This window comes from Oreochromis niloticus, linkage group LG12 (genome assembly GCF_001858045.2).
Source record: "Oreochromis niloticus isolate F11D_XX linkage group LG12, O_niloticus_UMD_NMBU, whole genome shotgun sequence".
Classification (NCBI taxonomy): Eukaryota; Metazoa; Chordata; class Actinopteri; order Cichliformes; family Cichlidae; genus Oreochromis; species Oreochromis niloticus.
The window spans coordinates 15127604-15154378 of record NC_031977.2 but is presented as its reverse complement, the minus strand read 5'-3'; the positions used below and the strand labels follow the sequence as shown (position 1 = coordinate 15154378).

The following is a 26775-nucleotide window of genomic DNA, read 5'->3' as shown; positions in this document are numbered from 1 at the left end:
GGAAACCACAAAATGACACAGGTAAAATAATGGTATGACTGATTTGGAAAGAAGTAGCTCTTATGAATATTTTAAATATTGCCATCTTAAATCTTTCTGGAAAAAAATTTCTTGTTATCTTCACCTGCATAAAAAAAAGGTTTAAGTAGAGAATTTGATTGCAGAACCTTTTATTCTGCCCCTCTAATGAACTGTCCCATTTTGCAGCAAACTGCTCCATCATTTTCAGAAAGGTATTTACTCTGGCAGTAGTTCACACCAGCAGCTGACTATAGTTACAGCGCAACTATCATAGACTGCCATCAAGCTATGGAGATGACAGTTATATCATCAACTCTATCAGCTCTCCTCAGTGAAACAGTTTGCAGTGTCTACAGGGGCACACACAAACAAACAGTTTTCCTAATATTCCTTTCGCAAGCAGACAGACTGTGAGGGTCCCTTCTAGCTATCCTAGCTCGAGGGGAGGGCAGCATGCCCGTAGAGAAATGTATATATAGAGAAGGAGAGAAAATGAATATAGGAAAGGAGGAGGAGAGAGAGACTTATCAAGTAAAAGAGAGGGACAAAAAGACAAAAGGGGGAGAGAGACGAGAAGTGACCCTAAATTGGGAATCTATTACTGAGGCATAGGTGCAGCAGCCCCTCTCTGTCTCCCGTAAACACACAGAAATGTGTTCAACTGCAAGGGCTTTATAAGTTTCCCCTTCTCCAGAGTAATGTGCTTTGAATGGCTGGTAAAATGGGACTGGGAGAATTTCATTCCCGCTGCCTCCCCAGGCGACTCACCTTTGGCCCAGCAATGATATGAGCCCTTTTCTATTTTTTCCACTTTTACTCTCCCTCGTTCCCTCTTTCCATCTACCCGACTGATGGAGAGGAGGCGAAATAAATGGAGAGCAGCAGCACAGCAGGGGCTGGAGGTATGGGAGTGTAGACAGAGGCACAAGTGGAGGAAGATTGGGATACAGGGCTTATTTATTTAGTGGAATGAGGCAGGTGCCTTATCCACAGCTCAGATTAGCTCATCTGTTTATGCTAAATGCCACACCATGGGAAGCACGGTCATGTCACAGGAAGTACAGAAACCCATTTTTCTCACTGTATGCTGCTCCCACCAATTGCTGGATCTGTTCTGTTCACCTGTCAGACCTTTACTGGGATTGGTGTATCAGATATACTCAGATTATTTGCTTCACATATCACTTAGCTATGTAAAACAGGTAGTTTAGCTTGCTGATGTCTGCTTCTTATTTTGCTTTTTTTAAGTACATGTTATAATATTTTTTTCTTCCCTGTGACTAAGACAATGATTACACCTCCTCAGGCTGTTAATATGTGGGTTATTGTACATTTATAAGTTGACTGAATGGAAATGTGATCCAGTCCTGTTTGGCCCCCGTACAGACAGCCATGAAGCACTGGATGGGTCTTTTAGTGTCCACTTAGACATGACCAATTGAGTTTAAAGGGTGATAACACTATAGACAGGTGACATATCAAGGGAAAAACTTAAATCCTTCACTCATACAGTAAAGCTATCCAGTGGCTCAGGGGCATTATTGTGAGGCATTTTCCTGGCATAGTGTCCCTTTAAAGGGGAGGGTGACTGCACATCATTATAAAGGTTTTCTGAGTGATCACCTTACCCTATCATGGGAGAGGTCTTTTTCAGGAGAAAACATCTTTGGAAGACTATATTTTCCAGAGACTTTGACACAATAATATCAATACCTCAAGTTTTAAACATAAATATTTGGGTAATCCTTCTGACCTTCTGACCATCTTGATTGTTTTAAAATCCACTGTGGTCGTGTATAAAGGTAACAACGACTGTGTAACTGTCCGATCATTAATAAATGTTTATATGACTAGATGAGTCAATATAACATTTTATTTACAGTATTTTGTACAGTATATTTATCAGTACATTTTATATTATGTTTTAATACTTTGTGTGATTTTTTTATTGTCATTATAGTCATCTTTAAATGCCATTTTTAATTGTCCCACGCATAAAATCATAAAAATCACTGCAGCTATAATAATATTTGTCACAGTTTCTAAGAACCAGTCTTATTTACAGCTTAGGCAGCTGAGTCCCAAAGTAAAACCTAAATATTGGTAGAAGCTAAATTCAGCAAAATAGAAAGAACAGTGTAGTGTGCTTTTGATGGAGGATCAAAAGTCAAATAACAAAATTTAATTTAGAAGCCTTGGGTTCATGTGTGGGACCATTATTTTTTATTTAAAGGTAGAGTGCAAGGGGGGCCTGAAGTTAATAGCAAAGAGTGGGGTGTGCGCTTGTTATTGTTTCCTTTTTCAACTACTGTTTGGCCAGTACAGTGGTTAGCACTGTCACCTCTCAGCAAGAAGCTTCTGGGTTCAAATCCACCACCCTGGGTCCTGTGGAGTCTATATGTTCTCTCTGTGCTTGCATAACTTCCTCCCACAGTCCGTGTTTGTTGGGTCAAGGGCTAGTTCAAAATTTTCCTTAAGTACGAATGTAAGATTAAATGGTTGTCTGTCTCTCCCTGTGATAGACCACGGTATACTTTCACCCCATGATAGCTGGAATGCTACGATAGGCTCCAACCCTCCCCTGTGAACATAAATTGTATAAGTGGTTAAGAAATGCATGGATGGGTAGATTTACTGTTTGGTTAGATTTAGGTAAAAATCAGTCTTTCAAAACATGTACTGCATGTGTGAGAGGCTTTCTGGCAGAAAGCCCCGAAGGCAGTCTTTTCCCATATGTAACAAGCTTGCTCTATATTTTCTTGGTTATCTGTTTGAGAAGTCCTGTTCTATCAGCAAACATTTTTACATGCACTTATTCATGTGACCTCAAGGCAAATGCAAACATTGACTATTTGAACTCTTTTTAATGACAACTGCCACTTGTCTTGTGAGTTTGGGCTGCTTGTTGAGGTAGAAAAGCTATTGTCAAACAAAATGAGCTCAATGAAATGAAAACCAAAGAAGCAAAGAAATATTATTTCTTTAAGTTGTGAATTTGATCATAGGTCATATTCTCCTTCACTAGTTCTGAACACATTCATTACCACATGATGTTTCCACTGCTGCATACAATGAAAAGAGCGTGCCCAAGCCTCAACCTTTCACCTCTTTGGCCTCATGCGGAAAATCGTCCTGATAAGACATGTAATAGCTGAAGCATTACTGCAAATGTGTGTCTTTCTGTATATACCTTGTGGATAGCATGTGAGAGGGTCACAACCTCCCCGCATGTGTGGCTCCCACCCACGTCTTCTTTCCCTCACCTTTTTCAATTCACTGAGCTGTGAGGCAGACGCTGGGTGTGCTGTTTTTCTGCCATTAGAAGATGCTAGCTAATGCCTCGGTGATGGCACCACTCACTTCTCCAGTGGCGAAAGTAAATGGAGCAGCCTTTCACAAACAATAAATCCCTGAGGGTCTCTTTCTTTCTTTTCTCCCCCCTCACCTCTGAGCACTGGCTTTTCATTTGTTTTATTTACATAGCCGCCTTTATGAGCTTTCATCAGCAGGTCTGCTTATATATGAAACTAATGGCTTCTCAGAGCTGTAATTTGAAAGCGTGCGTGTGTTTGTGTGTGTTTGTTGGTGTGCGTGTGTGCATCCATCCATATATTTTATGTTGGTATTTCCACCCATGGATTTGCGTCTCAGTGTGTTGTCCTCTGTCTTGTGCTTTTACTCCAGTATATTCCCTTTCTTCTCCTGCCACTTTCCCTTGTTTCCGAACCTCTCTCTCCTTTGCTGTCTGCACCTCAATATTTCATAATCCTGTTTCTTATTGATTATCCATCATCCATAATTTTTTTGGGAAGGTCTTCTATTTAATAGTTTTGTTCAGTGCGATTTTCTGTGTGCGTGATTATGTCCAAATACAGGCCTGTATGTTTTAATTATTCCGCATGTGCAACTAACTTCTGTATGTTTCATGGGATATCCGCTTTTCATGTTTTCTACTTTAACAGCAGTAAACTCAGCAAGCAACTCCAAAATAAACAGACACATTTATGTTGTGGGAAAAATAACACTTCCACCACCTCTGCTTCCCTCCTCTGCCTGTTTAACACCCTCCGCACCCCCCTCGGGCTAAACAGAAATGGGTCCAGCTTAGGGCCATAATTGGTCTTGATCCTTAGGCTGCAGGCATATTCCAGCGGTGGGTCTGGATGGGGTGCTTGTTATGTGTGAAAAGGTGGCAGGGGAATGCCTGGCCAGTAATTAACAGTGTGCAGGGGACTGTGGAGGAGGAAATTTAAAAGTGAATGGGGGAGGCCAGTTCATTCTGTGGCCCTGTTCTGCCTCTCTCTCCGCCTCCTCTGTTTCTCATCTATTCAGCCTTGCCTGTTATTGGAGCTGATGGGTTTATAGAGATTTTCACACTTTTTGGAAGTTGAGCTGGCATTGTGAATTTGTTTTCGCTTGCCCCTCGTTTCTCGCCCCTTTGCCCCGGCTCACCACACACAAACATGCACCCGTGTCATTCCGTTTCTCCACTGCTCACTTCCTCAGTTCCACTTTTACACATTTTTTTTTCTAATCTTTTGAAATATTCATCCCACGTGTGCAGCCTACCTGTTCACGTAGCAGAGTTGATCACATACTTTTGGATATTCTGTGCACTGCAAAAGAAGTGTGGAAAAGTAACAGAAAAATTTGCTCATCAGCAAATTACTCTCTAAATTGAAAGTCTTTCTGTGAATAACAAAGCATATCTTCTCTCGTGTCTCTCATCTCCTGGCCCACATTATTCATTGGTATCACTGAGGCACTTTATCAGGACCCATTTTTACGTGTTACCTCTAACAGATTGGAAGACTCACTCAGCCATGCACTTAGTTACTCTCTGAAAAGCTAAGTCTCCATCTTGTGTAGATTATGTCTAACACAGTGTTCCCCATGGCTGAGCTGTCTAAACAAAGCCAAGAGCTGAGTATACTGTGAGGCAGAATGCGTACATATCGTAAAACCATTGTGGAATGATGGATGTAATACAGTTAGGGTACAAACAAGTCTGTGTATTTTGTGACCCTTCATGTAAAGTAAGCTTATTTTCATTTTTCAAAAGTTGCTGAGTGATAACTGGAGAGCTCTCAATGCATATGTTGTCTATAGCAGGCCATAAACAAGAGCAACACACTATTGGAGAAAGTGTGACACATATAGATAAACACTTTTTCCACACATATACTTGTTTCTGTCTTCCTCACTTGCCCACGAACAAATTCCATCCTTTAAAAACACAATAGGATTTATTGGCACGAAAGCTTATAGACTAAACTCCCAGAACAATGCATTTCAAAACAGTTAAATATCAATATATTATTTATTATGTTTCTCTAGGCTTACAGTATTCAGGGAAATGATTTTTCAGATTTCAGAATTTTCAGACCTGAAAGTGTGACCCAGGTGAATCATACAGATACATTTTTTTTTTGTCTGCAGGGTGAAATGAATGATGCCCTCCTATTTTCTATAGGCTCTATAGGGTTTTTTCCCCATTACAAGTAAACATGAAGACGTTTGGGACAATAGACAGCTATGCTGCGCTCGTGGTAACTGAAGGATGGACAAGCTTACTGCAGATTGTAGAAGATGCCTCTTAATGTTCTAAAAGTGTGAATTTTAAACCCAAGCCTAACCAATTAGTTCCACAGATCAGAGTAAATTAGCAGTAACAGAAAATTAAAACAAAAAAAAGTGAAATCAAAGTCTTCGACACCTGTTTGAGTCCTGTATTTGATTGGATTAGGATAACTGGGGAGTGAGATTGCATTGGTTTATAGTATTAATAAACAAAAAGATGAGCAATAATTACTTTTTTTTAAACTGTGATTTTTGTAGCAGAGCCATCTTTAGAACATATTAGAAACGCATACTGAAAAAAGCATTGCTGCCAAGGTAATAATCCTTTGTTATAATATGAAAAATATAGATTATGGCTCAGCTTTATAGACTGGATAAAACATGGCATTAAAACATGGGATTAAAAATGCGTTCCTCCTGAAATAATCTTTTTTATTATTGTTGAATTTGGGTGCGTGTTTATGCGTCACTAACAATAACAGTACAATCAACGCTGTGGTGTGTCTTAGAAATAAACCTACAGTCACGATGCCAGTGAATGAAAATATAAAATAAGGTCAAATGATTGTTAATTACAAAAGTTCTAATTAGAATTAAGAATAGTTTGAAATATTAATACCTACTTAAAGACTTGGCTAGGACACACAAGAAGCCTAATTTTCCTTCACCGTAATTCACTACATGTTTACAAACAGATAGGCGTATTATATTTGTTATTTGAATATGCAGCAATTGAAATGAGTGTACTATTATGGATTGGGTGCATTAGAATGTAACAGCAATTTTGGGCTTTGGCATCTAAATGTTTCCTCTGATGCCCCTGGGCCTCTTCAGCTGGCTACTGCATGTACTTGTGGAAAGCTCAGTACAAAAAATACAGCTGGAGAGATTGTTGCACAGTGTAACACAGTGTTCACACACCCATATTGGTCATACAGCTCCTTTAATTCAGCACTCAATGTCCAAGATCTGTATGGTGGAATAAAATGCATTTTCCAATGTGTTTTGTACTCTTGTGCTGAACTTAGAAAGTGAGCTGAATCTATGTCATTTTGGCTTCTGTATTTATTTTTTTACCTTTACCTAAAGCCAAACTTTGGCAAACTTTGAATAAGATATTAACAAAATAGGATTGCTGTATGCTTCTCCCTCAGCATACACTGGTGTGTTAGTTTGCCAGGGATTCAGCAAGCTCTCTCTACTCTTCTCCAGCCAGACCAGGTTCAGACTAAACATGTTCGTTTGAGAAGCTTGTTTACAGTGTTTAGGTAGACGGACACACAGGAAGTGTGTTAAGCGATTAGAAATTCCCTGACAGCCCCAAAGATAAATGGATGCCTTGCTAAATGAAGTAAGGAGAGACCTCAAATGAGCCGACTCAGTGAAGCGCCTTTTATGTTTCTCGATGCACTTCAAAAAGTGTATGTGTGTATAAAACGAGATTGTGTGTGGGATAGAGAGAGAGAGCATTTTTAAGTATGTCTGTTCATGTGCAAGCATGTGCCTGTCTGTGTGTGGTTCTTGGGGTAACAGGTGGGGGGTATGCCATGTCCTGGTTAACAAGAGTGTTATTGTGTTGTTCTGTCCTGCATGACTGACCGTCAGCTGTGCGGGGTCATCCTTCTTCCCCCTTAAACCCGGAACACTAGCATGGCAGCTACGCATGCCCGCACACACATAACACACACACTTTTGAGACACACATACGGAGGTAAGGACCCACCCAGTCATGCACACAAACAGGTTCTGCTATGCATCAGTTGGTGGCCTGTAATTGAATTGAGACTTGATCAGTGATATTTCCGATTTGGTGGCCTGATGCACCCCAGTGAAGAGGCATCTGCTCTCTTTTTCCCCTGCCACAGAGCTGTTCAAGGCTGCAGGCAGCACGAGACATGGCTTGAGAGGTTCACACACACACACACACACACACACATACACAAACAGAAACCCCTCCCTACTCCATGTATCCATAGCTTTCCTGTGTCACTCATACACAGTGCCTCAAGGCACTTTTGCAGTTCTGTTACACTACTCAACAACAATACGCCCTCAAACGCTTGGCTGTTTACTTTTCCAAAAGAGTTAAAGTCTCTCACTTAAAGGATTACCTTTCGCCTCCCTGGACACTCTGACCTCACTTCAGCAGCATATACACATTTCCAGACAGGCCTACACATATGCACATCCGGAGACACCTAAACACATGAATGAACATACACCTCCCACACACACAAAGACAAGGGATGAAAAAAGCATTGCAGAAATAGTAGAAGTAGCCAAGTGATGATAATGGCCTTTGTCCCAGCTCTATCTTTTCAACAGGGCAATAAAGATCTGTCAGGAACCTATAAGCACAGCATCCCCCTGCTCGGTTCCTCATTATTTAACCAAAATATACATAAACTTCAGTATTTTTGTTGTTTTTACTGTCCTTTTTTTCCATGAAACATCTACAAGTGCATTTTCCAAATTTCCTTTCTTCTGCATTGTGATCTGAAGTACTTGTGGTAACACAGGGAGTGGAGTCGTACTTCTCTTCGACTCTCTGTGCACTGAAGTGGAACTCAAGTGGTTTGACAATCTCCACCTTCCTTACAAAGCACCCCTTCTGGGTGGGGCGGGGCGGCCTAAGCGCAGAGGCGGGAATAGAGGGTCATAACTGATGGTCTTGTTTACATACAGGTTAATTGTTGCACACCCTTGTGCTATGCTTTTTATGGCACTCTGACTCTGCGTGAATCATGTTCTAAGCAATGGGTGAAAAGAGGAGTTATGAGGGAGTGAGAAGGACAACCATATCAGCAGCAAGCCCCCTTTAACTGCGAGCATCCGTATGTTTGCTAGTTTGCACTGGCAGGTGTGTGCTTTGTGTCCACTGACATAATCACACAGCCAGCTCTGTGATTTTTTTACTTCCTGCTGCAGGAGCGAGGCCAGTATTGTTTTCATCTGTGTGTGTGTATGTCTGTGTCATTGTTGCAACCTGTTGCACACCTCAAACTCTTGATGCATGCTCAATCATCTTTTGGGGTACCTCAAAGGTTATTTTAACAACCCTCTTTGGGCATTTACATTTATCCGAAAAAGAACGTTTTCACAGGACTCTGTTCGGTCATTTGAAAAACAAAGTACACAGCATACTTAAATAGTTTGAAGAATGACCTTTGCTAGCAAAAGCTTAAAGTAATCATTTTCTGTATGACTTTTTCAGTCTTTCACATGGTTGTGGAGGAATTTTGGCCCACTCTTCTTAAGAACAGTGCTTCAATTCATTGAGGTTTGTGGGCATTTCTTTTTATCCACAGCTCTCTTAAGGTCCAGCCACAGCATTTCAATCAGGCTGAGGTCTGGTCTTTGACTGGGCCATTGCAATACCTTGATTCTTTTCTTTTTCAGCCATTCTGTTGTAGATTTGCTGGTGAGATTGGGTTCATTGCTCTGCTCCATGACTCAATTTTGGCCAAGCTTTAGCTGTTGGACAGATGACCTCAGATTTAACTCTACTGTACTCTTGTATACAGAAGAGTTCATGCTCAACTCACTGACTGCAAGGGTTCTGTAGCTGCAAAACAAATCCAAATCATCACCCCTCCACCACTGTGCTTGACACTTGGTAGGTGGACGTGTTTGTGCTGATATGCTGTGTTTGGTTTTTGCCAAACATGTCACAGGAACTTTAACATTTGGCATGCTCACTGAGACCTGGAGAGTATGAGATGTAGCATACTTTTTTGGATTTTCTCCGAGCATCAGGGCGAGCACACACCTGCGTGCTTCAGACCAGCAAATTATCAAAACTTCTGTTTTTATAGAAATCCTCACACTTGCTGGTGGTCAGTTAATTAATTACGTCCTTAATTCCAAAAAGGGTGGACACTTTCTTTTTTGCATGACAGCATATATCTCCCTGATTGTCTACGAGTGAGTGTACATTTAGGAAACTTCACAAGTTTGAAGGTCAGCTGTGAAGTAGGACATGGTCTGACCCACAAGTACTGAGTAAATGGTACTGGAAGTAAGGTGACCAAAGTACAAAAGACCAAAGTTTTAATTTTCATAACTCCCCCTATTTGAGGTATCTATAAATATCTATCTTCAAAGCCCAAAAACTCCCACCGTGTGCTCCTGCAGGGGGATGGTTTAACAATTTCTTTCTTGTATGAGCTACATGTATGTCTGCATTAGCGTCTCTCTGTCACTGAGCTTTCACTGTTATCTCTTCATATAGCCTCTTGTGTCGTGGATGAACAAAAGCCACATAAAGGTCTGGAGGATTCAGAGTGTGATGCTCTCCAGCACGCTCTTAATTATGGCTCTCAAGGCAGGAAATGCCGAGCTTATGGGGGTATCAGGTCCTTCACTGTGACACAGTGATGACTGGTTTGATGTAATCCACCTCCCTGGATAAACATTCTGCAAGGATTGGACCACTTTGCACATCTATTTGTAGCCACACTGGGGTGGGCTAGAACGGTGTGGATGGATGAATATACACTCACATTTTCAATGAGAACAGCAAACAGAACAGTTATTGTAGTCCACTTGTTTTCCATTTTTTTATACTGGTAGTATGTATTCTGTTTAGCATTTCCAATACATCTGCTGGCATATTATGAAATACATGGTTACTTTGAGTACTCGCTGGCATAAAGTCCCTCACTCACACCTTGGAGCCCCCCTAAATTAACATAATGTCATGCCTGCCCCTTGGAGAATGCAGTAGACAGCTGACTACTGGAGCTTATGAGAATGCTCAGTTGTCAAAAGGGAAGAATTTACATGAAGACGCCGCTTCCAGTTTATGTGCTATGCATGACCCCCATATGCCAGCTATTGCACATGGTATGTGCATGTATGTAATGTGGGGTTGTGCGAGTTGTGGTGGGTGGACTTACATGTTTACATATGCTACTTTGAGTGAGGTGTTTATGACTTTGTTCTTTCCAACTGCTGTGTTATATTTGTGCATCTGTTGCATATCTGAGCACTTTCATAGTGCCTCTTTAAGTGAGGATATGTCTGTGAAACAAAGAAGACAAAAGGCTGCCAAAGAAAGCCCACAAGGACTCAACAATCTGTTTGATGTTTCTTTTTTGACCTTGCAAAGTGTGTGAACTCCCAGAGTTCTCCAGCAACCGTATGGGAAAACATTGCAGTCACAAAATACTTTTCACATGATGGCATTTGCCAGGTACGTTAACTATTTCACTGTCATCTTTAGAGGTCACTGCCTGGACTGTGTAAGACACCTCCACCTCCTTCTCCGCCTTTCTTCCACTTTCTGGTCACAAAGAGACATTTTAAACTAACATACCATATATATGGCCAACATATAAACCCATTGTTGCACTTGGGAAAAGGTTCACATATTTGCATTGATATTATATGTAAGTTCAAGGGTTAAAGAACACTTCAGGACTGGGATTGATTCAGCTGGTGAAGAGTCAGTTATTGCTTCATAGTTCACAAATTACCATCAGTACTTGCTTTTAAAAGAAAAGTCCTCAGAAATATGTTTAAACATCACTATAAATGATGTGTTTTGTTCCAGGTTCACTTATTTTCCAAGAGTTGTGTGAAATAGCATTACCCTGTAGCACTGAAGTATGGTATGTGGCAAGCCAGCCCAATAACAAAGAACGCATGCACTCATGCATACGCACACATAATCGCACACATAGTCGCATATGCTCACACAGTATGTCAGCAGGTTATACTGTGAATGACTTGAAGTGCTGTGTAAGACATACATTTACACATAAACAGCTACTAATAAAGAAGCCAATAAACACAGTGCACCTTCTCAGATATTCAGGTATGCAGCATGCATTCAGAAAGTGAACAGAAATATGTGAACTGAACCTGCAAGGAAAAATATTAAAAGCTAAATTCTATGCTGTGTGTGTAAAAGCATTTGTTTATAATTCAGTTGTATATTTTACCATTAAAGCAACTTTTCCATGTACAAACAGGATTCATATTATTCTGTTTGTTGAAGCCTTGACTCTTTTTTTTGGTCCTTAGCTGTTGGGTTTTTGTGTGTGTATAAGTGTGTGTTTGTTTTTGTTATGTCTAAATGGATGTGTCCATTTACAGTGTAACACGATAGGAAATCTTCCTCAACCCAATCTGCAGGTCTCAAACCATGAAGGTGGAATTTTATCCTGTAAAAGGTGCACTAAATATTAGTGATCAGCTGAATCCGAATCCACCTTTTGTATTCAATGAGTCACTCGGCAAACTTGTCCACCTCAGTTTTACCCAATGACTCAACTTCCCATCTCGCTCTGTGACTCTGTGTCGCTTACCCTTGCTTTCACCCAGCTTTTCCAACCATACCTCCCTTCAGACACAAGTCCATTTCCGCTCTCTTCCCCACTCAACAAATATGTTCTTTGGAGCCCTTCCCAGAATACTTTGGCATGCTCCCATGCCCACTCCCAATCTGCTCTCTTGCTTGAAACAGATCCAGAGGACAGCAAAGGGGGCAGTAAGGGTGCCAGGGGGTACACCCATATAGTTATTGGGAAATCATGATGCGGCTTTCCTGTGGGAAAGAAAAAGAGATGGAGGATAAGAAAGAGGAGTGAGACTTACCTGTTGACCTGTTCCGTGTAACATGAATTTGATGTTTGGACGTGGTTTACTTTCAGCGAGAAGGCTTCTCGAAGCAGGCCCCTGCCTAAAAATATTCTTGTTCTCTTTGATGGAAACTGTGACTCTGCCTAATGAGCGCTGTAAAGTTATGAACAAGTGATGAGAGGCTGGACTAGAGAGAGATGAGAGATAGATGGGAAGGGGGTGAGAGAGGGATGAGAGACAGATGGGTGGTGGGGGGGTATATAAGTAGAGAGTGAGACAGGGGAGGAGTAATGGGGGTGAAGATAGGACATTACGGGTCAGCGTGTGACACATCTGGGTTAAACAAGTCTTCAGTATTCGTGAAGCCAGTGTATTTGGAGTCAGGGGACATTATGTCTGATTGTTTAAGCTGAAGCATACTGTTTCCCATGCTCTAACAAAAAACATAAGTTTTAGAAGCAGAGCATTTGCAACCAGAGTAGGCAAAAATTCAGCATGCTGTATCTGTTGCACTTCCTTCCAGATATGCCATTTTAGTGTATTATACTTCAGAGAAGGACTTAACAGAGAAGCCTCTGTTGCTGACTTGTACTACTTTTTGCCTAAAGAATCATTTTATAACAAGTTGTTGTATGAACTTTGACATCTTTCCCAAACCAGAAACTTGCATTTTCTGCTAATTACTAGCACACTGTGTTGTTTCATAAATGCCTTTCTCAACAAACCTTCTTTGTGTACCTTACTTCATATTTCGTCCCACTCTTGTTTCGTCAGAACCCTGTTTGTCGTCTCATCTTTCTAACTCACCACTTCAGAGCTGCTCACTAAGGCTTGAGCAATCTCCCAGTAATGGTGTTTTTAAGTGTCCTGTTTGTATAGAGGGTCTATGGAGAGAGGGCCTGTGAAAGAGCCAATGACTAAGTGGGGCTTGTTACAGTGACTGAGCTCATATGCAGAGCCCAGTCATCCACTGGGGGACTGGCTGCTACTGTAGTCTGGCTGTGGTCTCTGAGCTATCACCAGCCAACACAGTTTTAGCAGTCCACTGTAATGCGACACTTGGGGATTTTACAAAGCGTGACGGCTATGCGTACTTGTACCTTGTGTGCTATGTTGTAGTTAATGTGTTTTTTTTAATGTAGGTCTGCATTTCCTATAAGCACGAGTTCCTTTGTGTCCATTTCTGTGTGTGTATGTGCGTGAGAGAGCAGAATAGCTCACAAATTTGTGTCTTCATGTGTGTCGAGTGAGTGTACACACAGTTGCAGATGCATAATAATCATCTTTTCTTTGATTTGATTGTTGCTACAATGAGTCTTTCTGAGTGCCCCTAAAGAATTGCTAGACATCTCCCTTCATGTCTGCTTTAGATTTCTTTTCATGGTTTCTTTCAAATTTTAGTGAAGTTATTCGCTTTTACTTGGCCATTGATAAAAGCCAAGTGACTTTGATGCTGGGGGAGAGGAACCTATGGCAATGAGCCTTGATGAGACAGCCAGCCGGCCATCCAGCCAGGTTTTCATTAGATGAATGCTGTGTGGGACTCTAGCCAGATAAGATGGGCGCCAACATACTGGAGCCAACCAATATAGTTATAGCAAGGTGCTCTGTATTTCACTTTCTCTATGTCACTGTCTGTCTTTGTGGGAGTCAGTGTCTGTCTCTCCATTGCCGTCTCTCTCTGTATAACCTGTGTTGCTTGAACAGCTTCCATGCTCTTTGCAAATCAACACACCCAGCGCAGTGATTTCCATAAAGATGTCTTGGCCGAGCTTTGTTTAAGAATAGGTCGACTGAAATAGGAAGGTTAGTGGTAAATGTCAAAGAAAGATCAAAGAGGATGGGGAACATGGAGAAAAACAGAATGAAATACAAGCATAAAAACAGGAATATCAGCAAAGACGTGCTATGAAAATATTTGAACATTTAAAAGGTTCATGACTAAACTGATGCAGTTGAGCTACTTTCATTATTTTTGCATCTATGTAGAACATGGCATGTATTTTCTGGTATTACAATACGGCATACAGCATCCACATTATGTAATTCAATGCACATTCACAGATATAGTTAATGCAAGACCCAATATTTATACTTCCTGGAGTGTCAGTAGAAAAGAAGATGCAGTGTATTATGTGTTTCTCACAGAGAAAAGCACATTAAATAGTCGAGCTCTACATCAAGCATCTAAATGAAAAATTAAAAAAAATATTTTGTTTCTTGTCTAAACAGTGTCATAAGCGAAGGTCAGTGGGCACTGAAGAGTGTGTGAGGGGCAGCTGTGTGTGCATTTCCAGGGCCAGTCTTTTACCGGGGTCAACATTTTGCCCCCAGACCATGCAGGATGCCCTGGATTCCCACAGATAATAATAGCTGCCAAGAGATGTGTTGAAGAGTACAGCTGTGGCACAACTTCTCCGCTCTGCCTAGTGACAACACACCATTTCAAATGACACCTTGACCTTCTGCGCCCAGTTCACTTTTTCACAGAGACATTACATTTGTGTGAAAATACAACAAATATATATGTTGTGTTAATGTTAATAACATTATAATAACATAATAATAGGTGGTATTTACTGACAGGGTGAGATGTTGGAAAACGGGAGTCATTTGCAGGTCATTTTTGACTCAGCAGTCACCTCTCATCAAACATTTCTCTGCTGTTCCTTTGCTTCTCTTGTCTCTCCACATTTCACTTGTAGAATTTATGATCCCAAAAACAGAATGACCCACACACAGAAGCCTCTGTTCACTCATTTGATTTCTACTTTCGCACTTAGTATGCATGGGTCAGTTGTTCAAACATTTACTGTACTCAGTATCTGCAAGTCTACAGGTGTTAGGAGAAGTGAGCGGGCCCATTTGTGTGGATCAGTGTATTCATACATGGCATGGCAAATCCTCTCAGTGATTGTTTTAACTTCTGAGAGCCTGCGTGTGTGTGCACACGATGCGACAGATAGCTTATATCTATCGGGGTGTTAAGCTGATTAGTGTGAACTGTGGCCAGGTTCATTTGCATACGTTTCTTATCTCATTAGATTAGTATCAGCCTCTGTCACCATGCAAGGCCTCGGCTGGGATGTCTTCCTACTTCGCGCTGTGCGCATACGCACACACAAACACACAATCACCCTTGATGCCCCCTGGCAAACAACAATGCTAATGTGTAACACCAGCCAAGAAGTGCAGGCTCCTCATCTCCTCTTGTCACCAGCACTACTACACTACTGTCACGCCAACACATCAAGTCTTGTCCTCGGGCTCTTTGTGTCCCTGGTCTTATCAAGGTCATTAGCTCACATCTTTTATTCCCATCTCTATACTGTCTTCCTTACTCATCTGATGAATTTTCTTTCTTCTTTGTTTACATTTATCTATTATTCTGGGTGTTCAAGCTGGGATAGGCTCCAGTCCCCAAGCCAGAACACACCTTGTGTGAGGTGATTAAGAGGATGGATGGATGGATGGATGGATTGATGGATGGATCGATGGATAGATTAGTAACAAAAGTTGGCTATACCTGGGTTCCCCTGTCACCCTTCCACCCATGCTCTTGTGCTTTGCAAGGTAAACTTGTTCATCTTGGCATATTAACTTCATGGGCTGTGGATAGTCTTAGAATATCAAAAACTCTTGCATCAGGATGGGCCTGGGTTGGTTAATTATTACATGTCATTTTAAAAAATAAGACGACATATCTGTATGGTAAGAAGCAAAACTTTTGAGAGAATTTTACAACGCTTACATATTACAGTGTCAGCATCATTGTTTTCTCTATTTTCCACAATGATTTGAAGTGAGTGTAAGCGCCACTTTCATTAGCTGCGGTTTCCTCGGGCACTGCTGGTGTTTAAAGATGCTTCTCCCACTGCTGCTAGATAACATTTTATTTACAGTCATGCCTTCCTTAGCAAGGACAGCATTAACAAGTTGTCATTTCTGCCACGCCTGTGGACAAACCAATACATTGTTCTCATTTATCTATCAAGTACTTGCCTGCTTTGAGTGAGTGGACCCACACTGAGTCCTTGTTTCAGCACTGCTCAGTCATCTCCTGTACATATTTCTATTGTCAGGCAAAGCCATAGACACTGGTTGAGACAGTGTAAATCATTGCCTCAATAGCCAGCGAAGACAGACAGAGGTCATGTTAATTTTTAGTTAGAGCCAGAAGTTACAATATGCTGCTGAGGTCAGCAAATGTCCTCCTGCAGAAATATGAGTATCACTGCAGATAAGCCAAGATTGAAGCAGTCTGAAAGTACAATAAAATGGAGACCTTAGCTTTTCTAGTGCTTTTACTATTAGCAACTGATACAGAAGAGATAAAAATCACCTAATCACTTTTCTCAATTAAAGAATACTATGCAGAATTTCAAGTCATTTGGCTTGTAGTATTTGAGAATGGTAAGAAAAGAGCACAGATAAGATTATTGCAAGGCAGAATTGGCTTAGAGCAACTTTCTCAGTATTGTTATTATTCTGCGACTCTCTCCCCAAGTGCTGCTAATCAGTTTCATGTCTTTTTTTTGTCTGTTTGTGTTGTTTTGTTTCTCTTTTTGTTTTTTTAAAGGACTTGTGTGAAAACAATCATCAATCTCAACAGTTAATCAAACTATAAATAAGATCTGAACCCCACGTGCATTGTCTCATTCGCTAGACTAATCTTCAAAAAGAGCAAAATTTTGATGAGCTAATTTGTTTTGCTGCTCAATTAATTTGATTTACTTATTAATCACTAACCTGCTCTTACACTGTAAGGGTTGAAGTCATACGTCTACCTCTCTTTGCTGAGCTGTAGGCAAACAGATCAGCAAACACAACTCTATGTAAGGTCACAACTGTGTGGGATATTGTTGAAGAGAACATAGTGTTCGACCATGAAACTTAAAACGCCATTCACGGCGCTGGAGTGAAAAGGATCAACACATAAACCATGTCCTTGCACGTGGCTTTGAATTCGACACATTTAGCACCATCGTCCCATGCACTGCACAGAAAGCGCTTTGGAAATCATTTTTTCATGTTCTACAGTTGCATTAGAAAGGTGGGTGCTGAAAGGTGTTCTCAAGGTTTTTTTAATTTTTTATTTGTGATACTTTATTTATCATTATACTTCTGATTAGATGAGATGAAGCCTACCTGTACACCAGCAGAGAGAGTAACTTTCTTTTTCTTCACACTGAACGTTGGTCATCTTTTTTTTACCAAAAAACCAGAAGGGTCTGAGTCAGTCAGTGATGACAGTTTCTTCAAACTTGTGACAAGTTTATACCTGACCTCTCCTAAGTTAAAAAAAAAAGTGTCCAGACTTTGACATAACAGAGTCCCAGAGTTTACCTCTTAGTGACTTTTTTTTTACTGTACCTCCTTTGCGATGAAAGGAGTACATGTACATGCCTTCGGGTTAACTGTTAGTTAGAGTTAGTGGGAAAAAGAGAGCTACCGAGACAGCCCCTCACATCTCTGTTCCCTTCAAGAGGCTAATGCCTTATTTATAACACTGCACCCCCCCAGGTGCACACCTCAGGTCCCTGCACAGCCCCTTCTCTTCCCCACAGGTATACTCTGTGCCTGTGCCTCGTACTGTGCTACCTAGCGCACCTTCACATGCCTTTCCTTTCAACATCCCACTCCTGCGGCTGCATGAGAGGAAGAAGTTGGGGAGAGAGATACAAAGACTCTGCGTGACGCACATACAATCTGCAGACTGAAGCGGTTTCACAGCCATGGTCTCCGATGTCTCGCTGCAGTTCTCTCGTGTGTTGGAGAAAAAGAACTGAATCCCCTATCCTCCAGCCCTGCTCACTCCCGCCGAGCCGAAGAAACACCACAGAGGAGAAAGAGAGAGCGAGAGATGGAGAAAAAGAAAATGTGGAGGAACACTAAAGAGATGGTGAAGTAGAATCGGAGGGGAGGTGAATGGAGAAGACAAAGAAGTGGTAGGGGGGTGTGAGGAAAAAAAAGGGAGATTGAAGAAAGCATGATAAAGAGGGGAAGAAATAGAGTCTCGCTCTTTTTAAACTTGGAGATTCTCAATCCCTTCTTCTCACTCCAACCTGCATTTCTGGGTCACTAGAGACATTTAAACTGCACTTATAATTAACAGCTATTTTTAAACAGGGAGGGAGAAGTGGAGCGGTGGCGAGGTACAAAAGCATTAAAATTGCCCCAGATTCGCTATTGAATAGGACACATCAAGGCAATATGCTGGCAGATCAAAGTGAGCGAGGAGAAAGGAGACAGGGCCGATCAGTGGGGATAAATTGTTCCCTTTATAATGGCATAAGAATAGACCTCTTTGCAGCTGAAACAATTTAATAACTGCATTCATTACCTCTGTCCAGCTTGTCTGTCTGCTGCACAATGTGTAACCGCTTTACTACCTCTCTTTGTCTCTCGTTCCCTCTTCCCCTTTGTTTTACGAACTTATCACTTCATTCTTTTCTTTTCTTTACACTCTTTACACATCCTACACCAAGTCTAGCATCCACTGCAACCTTTCCTCTAGCCCCTGAAACCATCGTCTTCTCCTAAATGTTCCAGCAGTAGCTACGGCGGCAGAGTTTCCACTGAGCCCATGTGCTGCAGGCCCCACAATGAAGATGTGCAATGTCTGACACTCTTGGAATGAGAGCCCTAATAGAAGAGGAAGCGGTTATCACAGGGCTCCCCCAGGACCAGCCTCTGTGTGCCTGACGCTAATTATGGCGCATGCAAATGAATGTGCAGCATTAAAATCAGGAGGAGCCTGCCTGCCTGACTCTGTGTGTAGAGGGGTTGTGTGTCAGTGTGTGCGTTTAGCTGTGTACGAGTGTGTAACTGGTATCATGTTTGTGTGTGTCTGTGTGCATGAGCGTGTGTGTGTGCGTGTGAGTTCACAGACCATTTGCTCACAAATAAGCTCCCATATTCTTACATATGCACACTTTAAGTGCCTGCGCTTGTTTGGATACATATAGGTGTGTGCACAGTTGCATGTAAGCGCACAGTAGGAACAAACTGTTAGGCCTTTTACCTTTTCACACCTCCAAAGCAGATGCTTAGACCCATTCGTTCTTTATTGTTTTATTCAGCAGTATAGACTCAAGGCGTAGGCCATGCATCAAGGATTAGGATGAAGAAACAGGTAATAACACAACATCTCTGTCTCATTCTTTCTGTTTCCCTTTCTCTCGCTTTCTCATGCAAAGATGTGATTCCCGGCACAGAGGATCTCACAGGAGGATTCCTATAAATACATCTCCCTCACATTCACGAGCAACCTCTCCAAGAGGGCGTCTTTATTAAAACCATTTTGTCTTCCCTGTGTGCCCTTTGTATGCTAGTGTGTGCATGTATGTTTGTGTGCGCACACATACTTTTAGTATATGTATGCCTGCATAGGTTTATGAGTGCATTACTGCATGTGAACACTGTGAAAGTTTATGTACTTTTACTTGAATTTATTATTTGAGAATGTTTTTTTAAGTGGCATCTTCATCTGACAGCCTAGGTCTGTTTTCCCATTGTTTGTTTCCGTGTGACTGTGTGCACTTTTGTGTGCGTGTGTCTGTGCGCACGTGTGTGGTATATATGTTGGCCATCTTATCTCCCCATTAGCCTCTTGTGCCCTGACCAGTATTCCCTCTCTCCCCTTCCTGCTTTCTCTAATGGGTAATTTAGCCATGCTCGCCTGACATCTAGCCTATTCCTTGTTTAGTTGCCATGGCTACGCAGGCCTATGGATTGCTCCCTTGCTCCCCTGGCCTTGCTGTGGATGCTATAGATGTCTCAACTATTAGAGGGCAGAACTGCTAAGCACAGAGCGCACACTTAGTCTCTCATATATTCAGTGTAGACTGTGCAAATTAAAAATTGAGCACTTTGTCTTGAATATAGATTCGTCTCCTCACAGAGCAAAATCTCAGACTCCAGTAAGTAAAGTCATCGACAGAAGTCGGCTGGTGAAGCCAGTGGTTTTGCTGTTTGTTTAACAACATTTTCAAGGCATTTTAAAGGCTACATTTATATGTTTTGTGTGTTTGTGCATGTGTGCACATTCTTTTAACACTGTCACTGCACTGAACACACAGTACTCTCAGTTAAAGCCGAGTGCACAATAAGTGATGCCTGTGAATAGCATACTTCAGCATGCCTTCCAAGGTCAACCACATGGTACCGAACCGAGTGTAATTCATCTGCAATATGATGAGAGAATGCTAAAAACTTGAGTGGTCTCTTTTTATTTTTCTTGGGTGTCATGTAAGGTAATGTCTGGTATTATCGTGAGCACTTTACTATATTTTTACATTGAACTGCTATGGCAAATCTGGGCCTGATTAGGGGCAACAACCTGCTGACAGATAAGACCCTTTTGTACTTCTCAAGAAATAACTTAAATTCTCAACCCAGACAACTACAGAAGTCACACAACAGCAGAGTGGAAGCATAAATGCATGTTTGTGTTCACTTTGTGCATTTGTATACTTTTGGGTGGTATTGATTTTTTCTCTCGTTTTTTCATTGTGAAGTGTATAACTTGCAACACATTTCAAAAACTGATGCTCTTTCCTCACAAGAAAATTCACATTCTGCCATCAGTTTTGTGAGGTCACTGTTGTAGTTGCAGTGACATACGGCAGATTTGCTTTGTGCAAAACTTACACATAAGTATCACATGGAAGAATGAGAGTTGCATTTGAGTGAGAAAAAAAATCCAGATTTAATCCTCATGTATTTTGCAGGACTTGCAAGTAGTAAGGGTGGGGTGGGGGGATGGGGGGGTTACAGCAAGGGGCTCAGGGTCAAAACAAACATCTATGCTTGAAGTTTTTATGCTTTTGCAGAAGATCTCGTTGTCTTTGAAGTTTTCACTACTGAGAGCTAAGAAGAGAAGGAGAGGCAAACGGGCGTAGAGAGAGTTAGGATAGGGAGAGCAGCGAGGGAAGGAGAACAAGTTAAAGAAGTGCGAAGCCCTTGAGTTGAAACTGTGCCTGCCTGGGCCTACAGAGAGCAGATGACAGTAGCTTTGGTTTCTTTTGCGGAGCTCACAGTACTTTTGCCTTACATAACCCCTCCCATTGTGCTTTTTCAATTATTTGGGGAGAAATCTTAAGTATGCATTTAAAAATGTAATGCTTTCATGTATTCCAAAGTAGGGGAAGAAGAGGGGGCGCATCACAGATCACGCAGAAAGGAGATGGCACTGACAAGTTTTCAGAATATCGACAATTATAATATTCTATAAGGTATATCAGCGGAGTTTAACATTGTGCGGGAGTGTTTTGGGAAAGAGAGAGGGAAGATAGACACTCGGAGCAGATGCAAGCAGTGCAAACTCAGACATTCTTATTTCCTACCCTTCCCCCAACCCATATTCCCCCTAAGGTGCCCCTTTACTCCCCTTCTCCCCTCCTTCTGCTTCTCTGAGAGGTTAAAGCGCACCTTCCCACTAAAGGGCTCTGGGGTCATGCATCTGCATGTGAAATGTGAACCCGCTGACATTCCAGGGCAGCCCTAAGCCGTGCAGTCCTTTTGTTCACCAGGGTGCCAGTGTCAGGCCTAACAAGCCGAATGAAGGTCTATGTGAGCGCAGAGAGAAAGATGGGGAGAGAGGTCGGTGTGTTGTTGATGCGCTCTCCAACTGTGCCAAAAACAACAGGAAAGTTATGGTTGTTGAAATGGTAGGATAAATTCTTTAATACCAGGCAACCTCCTAAAACACTGTTACCACGAACTGAAAGTAACTGCAGAGGATATTTCTTTGGCTATGTTAAAATTGGGTTTCCTTGAAACTGACACTAGTTTAAGACAAGTGTTGGTATCAGAATTGATTGTATTCAGATAAGTTATTCAACAAGTGTAGTAAACTTAGAATCTGGAACACTGAACCTGGTATGTTTAACCTAACAGAAGGCTTTCAGGCAGACCGTGGACATGCACACTCTTTTAAATCATCCAGCACACAGAGGTGCAGGGCTGCAGTCCTTTCAGCGTCTGAATTGAGTTCTGAGGCACAAAGGGCAGCTATTCACCAGGCAGTGATGGACTTCACACTAGCCTTTATGTCCTCAGTGGCAGGCAGAGAGAGAGAGAGTGGAGGGGGGTTGGAAAGAAAAAAGTTTTGAGGAATATGTGCAATACAAAACAGAGAGATTGTTTGGAGGGCAGGAGCATGGATTGTGAAGATTTTATTAGAAAATATTAATTCATTTGATCAGCGTGAGCACAAGATTTCTGTGAGATGTTTGTAGTGTTCCCAGAATTAGTAGTGTCCTTTTAGATCTGTTGTAGTTTAGAGAAAGGCTCAGAGAACATGGTGCAGTCTTTGGACACATCTGATGTGTCAACAGGTGTCAGCAGGTGTTAAAGCAGCATTACTGTTATTTTTACATTAACCTAAAAAAATTAAATACAAATGCATCTTTGAAAAAAAAGAAATATTATCTCTTAGTTTTAAGAAAATCATGCCAAACCAGAGCAAGGGTCCAGTGTAGTAATCTTATTATATGCTCTAAGTGTCTTGATATTTCTACCAGTTTAATTGGGACTGTATTTTTTTGTCTTTAATTTAATAAATTCTCTTTAGATATGATAGAAAAAAAATGTATCTGTCAGAAAATTCGTAGTGTGTCTCATTCGATATGAAGACTGAGCACAGAGTGTGCACCTGTTGTTGCCATCGTGAATCTGATTTATTTGACCTCATGTTTAATCTGTGATGTATCCATCCATCCATTTTCCTACGCTTAACCAATTCAGGGTCACGGGGGTATAGCTGGAGCTTATGCCTGCTGTCATGGGGCTAATAGCAGGACACGCCCTGGACAGGTCACCAGTCTATTGCAGGGCTAACACAGAGAGACAGACAATCATTTGTGCTCGCATTCACACTTTTTGCAGTTTAGAATTGCCCACTTTTGGACTGTTGGAGGAACCCACACATTTGTAGGGTCCTCTACCATGAGGTGAAAGTGAGTGCTAACCATTGCACCACTGTATGATGGATTTTGTTCTTTGAAATCTCTGAAAGACCTATGTGCCCTGTTGTGTACGCCTAAATGTTGGTGTGTGTGTGTGTGTGTGTGTGTGTGTATAATTTCCCACTTACACTATAAATGCTAAAAAGTTCATAAAACATATTCACACATGATGCTGTAGAAACATGTTGTTTTTTATTATTATCATCATTATTATTATTATTATTATTATTATTATTATTATTATTATTATCATTATTATTATTATTATTATTATTATTATTATTATACACTTTCACTGAGTCTAACATATTGTAATTGGCCTTACACTCCCATCCTGCATTCCTTCCCCTGGGGAACCCACTCCAGAGTGAGTGATTCAGTTAACGTTACTACATTAGAGCTGTCCATCCATCCGGTCTGCTTTTCCAAACACATTCATCCCAGTCCTAGTTAAAACACTGGGGGATCTCCAACACTCCACCTCTATATACCCCCACCCCAAAGTCTTTTATGATGTCCATAAAATGGAAGAGTGCAGCTTTACTTGAACTAATAATATCTGAGCTTACAGGGCTGTGATTGATGATCTTTAAAGCCAGCCCGATCGGTCTCATCTTTCTTCAGATTTTTATCACTGACTTGTTTGCAGTCATGTGCAATCACAAGCACCGGGAGAGGTAACAAGTGCTTGATGTATGATACTTGAGCCACTTTTGTCAGCCGCGCATTTCCCTTCTCTCCCTTCGTTTTTGTTTTTTTTTTCTTTTTTCTTTTTCTATTTTAACCTCAGTTTTCTATATTTGTTGCCTCACTTGAGTTGTTGTGGACTGTTTGGTTTACTGTGTTCTCTCTTCCTCACGCTGTCTTTCTCTCTCTCTCACTTGGTTTTTTTCAGATGGTGGGAATGTCTTCTCCTGGGGGATGGGGCAAGAGGTAAGCCAAACATTTTTCCACTTTTGGCCCTGTAGGGATTGGCAGACTTAGAACTGGACTCCAGGCTTTTTTGTTCATGTCATATGTTCTCTTTGTGTCATTTTAGCTGTGTCCTGTTTTGAGATAATTGGAGAAAATTGTAGATTAAAACATTTTAAGGGAATCTGTCTCCAAGCACTCCCTTTGAGCACTTAATATCCTTTATGGTGTGTGCCAAGAATGCACATCTATTTAAATTCTATAAATCACCTTTATAGGCTCTGCTGTTTGTCCATTTCAACTCCTCTGCTTCACATAGACAGAACAGGAAATCCTCTTTATGGGACCCTCTGATGTTTATATATGAGCATGCCCCTTCAAATGTGCATAGCCAAAAGTATGTGCATGTGTGTACGTGTGTTAGCTGGCCCCGTCCTACTCCTCTTTTAGATAAAAAATCCCACCTGTCACTAAGGATTGTTCTGGCCTTTTATTTAAGATGTTCTTTAAAGAGCTGCATCATTACACAGCCCTCAGACAAAGCCCACAGAGTATAAAACCTAGGCCTACCTCAATCTCTCTCTTCCCATCTCTCACTTGTTCTTTTTCCTCTTGGCTCTGGTGTTTTTCTGCGAGGATGTTTGAAACCATGGCCAAAATGCGATCGTGTTTACAATGTGACAGGATGAAGCTTTGCCAGGACAGTGAAACAAACATGTAGGTGAAGGTTAGAGAGGCGGCGCAATAAAAATGTTAGACATCAGTTGTTATGAGCTTTGACGTGTGCCTGGCTTCTGCACTACGTTCTTGCGTTGCAGGATGGCTCCTAGTCTAACTAGACTCATTGGGTTTTCATAAGCATTGTAATGTCTTTATAAGTTTAAGTTAGTCTCTGCAAGGACACAGTGTTTTTCTTTCCTCCATGATGTTCTTTCTCTCGTCTAGTGTCCTCCCTCACTCATCCTCTACTGCTTCTGTCCCTCTTTGCCTTCCATTTTTCCCTACTCTTCTTCCATCTCTTCTATCTTCCTCTTCTCTCTTCTGTCTTGGAGCCATTCTGATGATTGATTGTTTCTCTGTGTAGTCTGACAGGATGTAGCACACTCTCGGCCCCTGGGGCCTCCGACAGACTGCACCACCTGATTAAGTCTCCCCCTGTAATCAGCCGCATAGTGCCACACCAAAACCACTCCCGTCAACACATTAAAAAAAAATCAGAAAGGTTCCACCTTCTGAGAGATAACACTTTGTTTTTTTGCACAGGAAGAAGTGAAATGAGGGGACATCTTAAACTTTTTTTCTTTAGTAGGCTGATATCTTCTCTCTGGGGCTTAAAGGCTCTTATGTATCAGTACAAGCAGAAAAAATGAAAAAAACAAAAGGTCTTAAACTTAATAAAGTTCTCTTGCCTTACCAAGGTAAACCCAGACAGCTATAACCCTTTTAAGGGTAGTAAGAGTATTACAGATAGAAATCTCATTGTTTTCCTCCTATTGAAACTAAAAGACAGACGGCCTGCTTGGTATCGCATGATTGAGGTGAGAAGGAATTTGAATGATGTCAGAGAGCAGGTGCCACAGCCAGAATCAATTTGCTAACAGAATAACGGTGGTAGCAAATAAGCGTCAAGGCAAGTAGAGAGCTAAAATTGATATATCATTCATTTTGTGGAAGAAACCATTGCTTTGACATACACCCCATTCTTTGGATTAAATAAATAACCACCGAACCCAGTGTAACTTATTTCATGACCCTAATGCAGGAAAATACAGAAAATCTACATTTTAAAGCCTTGTGTTGTTTTCTGATATCAGCAGGGTCAACTGTCTTAATTCCTTAAGTTCAACAACCTAATCAAGCCTTATAGGAGTCTTTCTACAGCTTGATGGCTGCTGTCACCTCCAGTGTACACCATCTGATTTGGGGGTTGCCGCCATGACAGACACCAACCATCTTGCAGCCCCCATCTCTGTGCAGTGGAGGCACAGAAAGTGGTCCACTCTGATTCAGTGTCCCCAGCCTTTCTTGGACTGCTGTTCTGCAGGAGCGTTGAAAAGCTCCTCTGCCTGACGCTCCCAGCACACCCTCATTATACATTTTGGTACATTAGGGTTGTCCAGCATCCTACTGGACCACCTGATCCAACTCACCAGGTGGGGAGCAGTTAACAGCTCAGTTCCTCCCTCCGCCCAAGTGTCCAAGACATATGACTATAGATCTGATGATACAGTTACAAAATCGATCACCTACCTCTGACCTAGGGCGTTCTTGTGCCAAGTGCATTTAGGAATACCCTTTTGCCCTAACATGGTGTTTGTAATGGATAAACTGTGGTTGACAAGGAAGCCCAACAACAAAACGCCCCTCAGGTTCAGATTGAGCAGGCCATTCCTCCCAGTCACAGGCCCCCAGGTCACTGTTTTTCCCTACATCCTCTAGGGCAGTGTAGTCCTGGGCTGGGCCACCTTCCAGCGTCATGCCTAGGAACTCCAAGAAGGAACTCCAAACTCTGAACTTTCATTCAACACATAAGCGCTAACACCCATTCCCCAACCTTAACGGTGTAGGGAAACAACCCTCTTAACATGCAGGCACCATAGGAGAGGAAATGAGATGAGTTGCAAATTACAGAACATCATTACCAATGATTTTAAAAACTTTAAAAATCCTTTAAAGATTTTTTTTTTTCAATTGGGCAAAATTGAGA

General features: G+C 41.5%; 1 protein-coding gene across 3 annotated transcripts in view; it reads left to right on the top strand.

Annotated features, from left to right (window-relative positions):
• Positions 1 to 26775, top strand: part of LOC102076433 (PH, RCC1 and FYVE domains-containing protein 1) — a 301646-nt gene that overhangs the window by 260294 nt on the left and 14577 nt on the right. For all 3 annotated transcript variants that reach the window (XR_003222400.1, XM_025911970.1, XM_005457517.4), the window contains exon 8: positions 24052 to 24089. Coding sequence is in view for 2 of the 3 variants with exons in the window: in XM_025911970.1 (XP_025767755.1) it covers positions 24052 to 24089 (38 nt within the window). In the remaining variant the exon portion in view is untranslated. The remainder of the gene's footprint in view (positions 1 to 24051; positions 24090 to 26775) is intronic.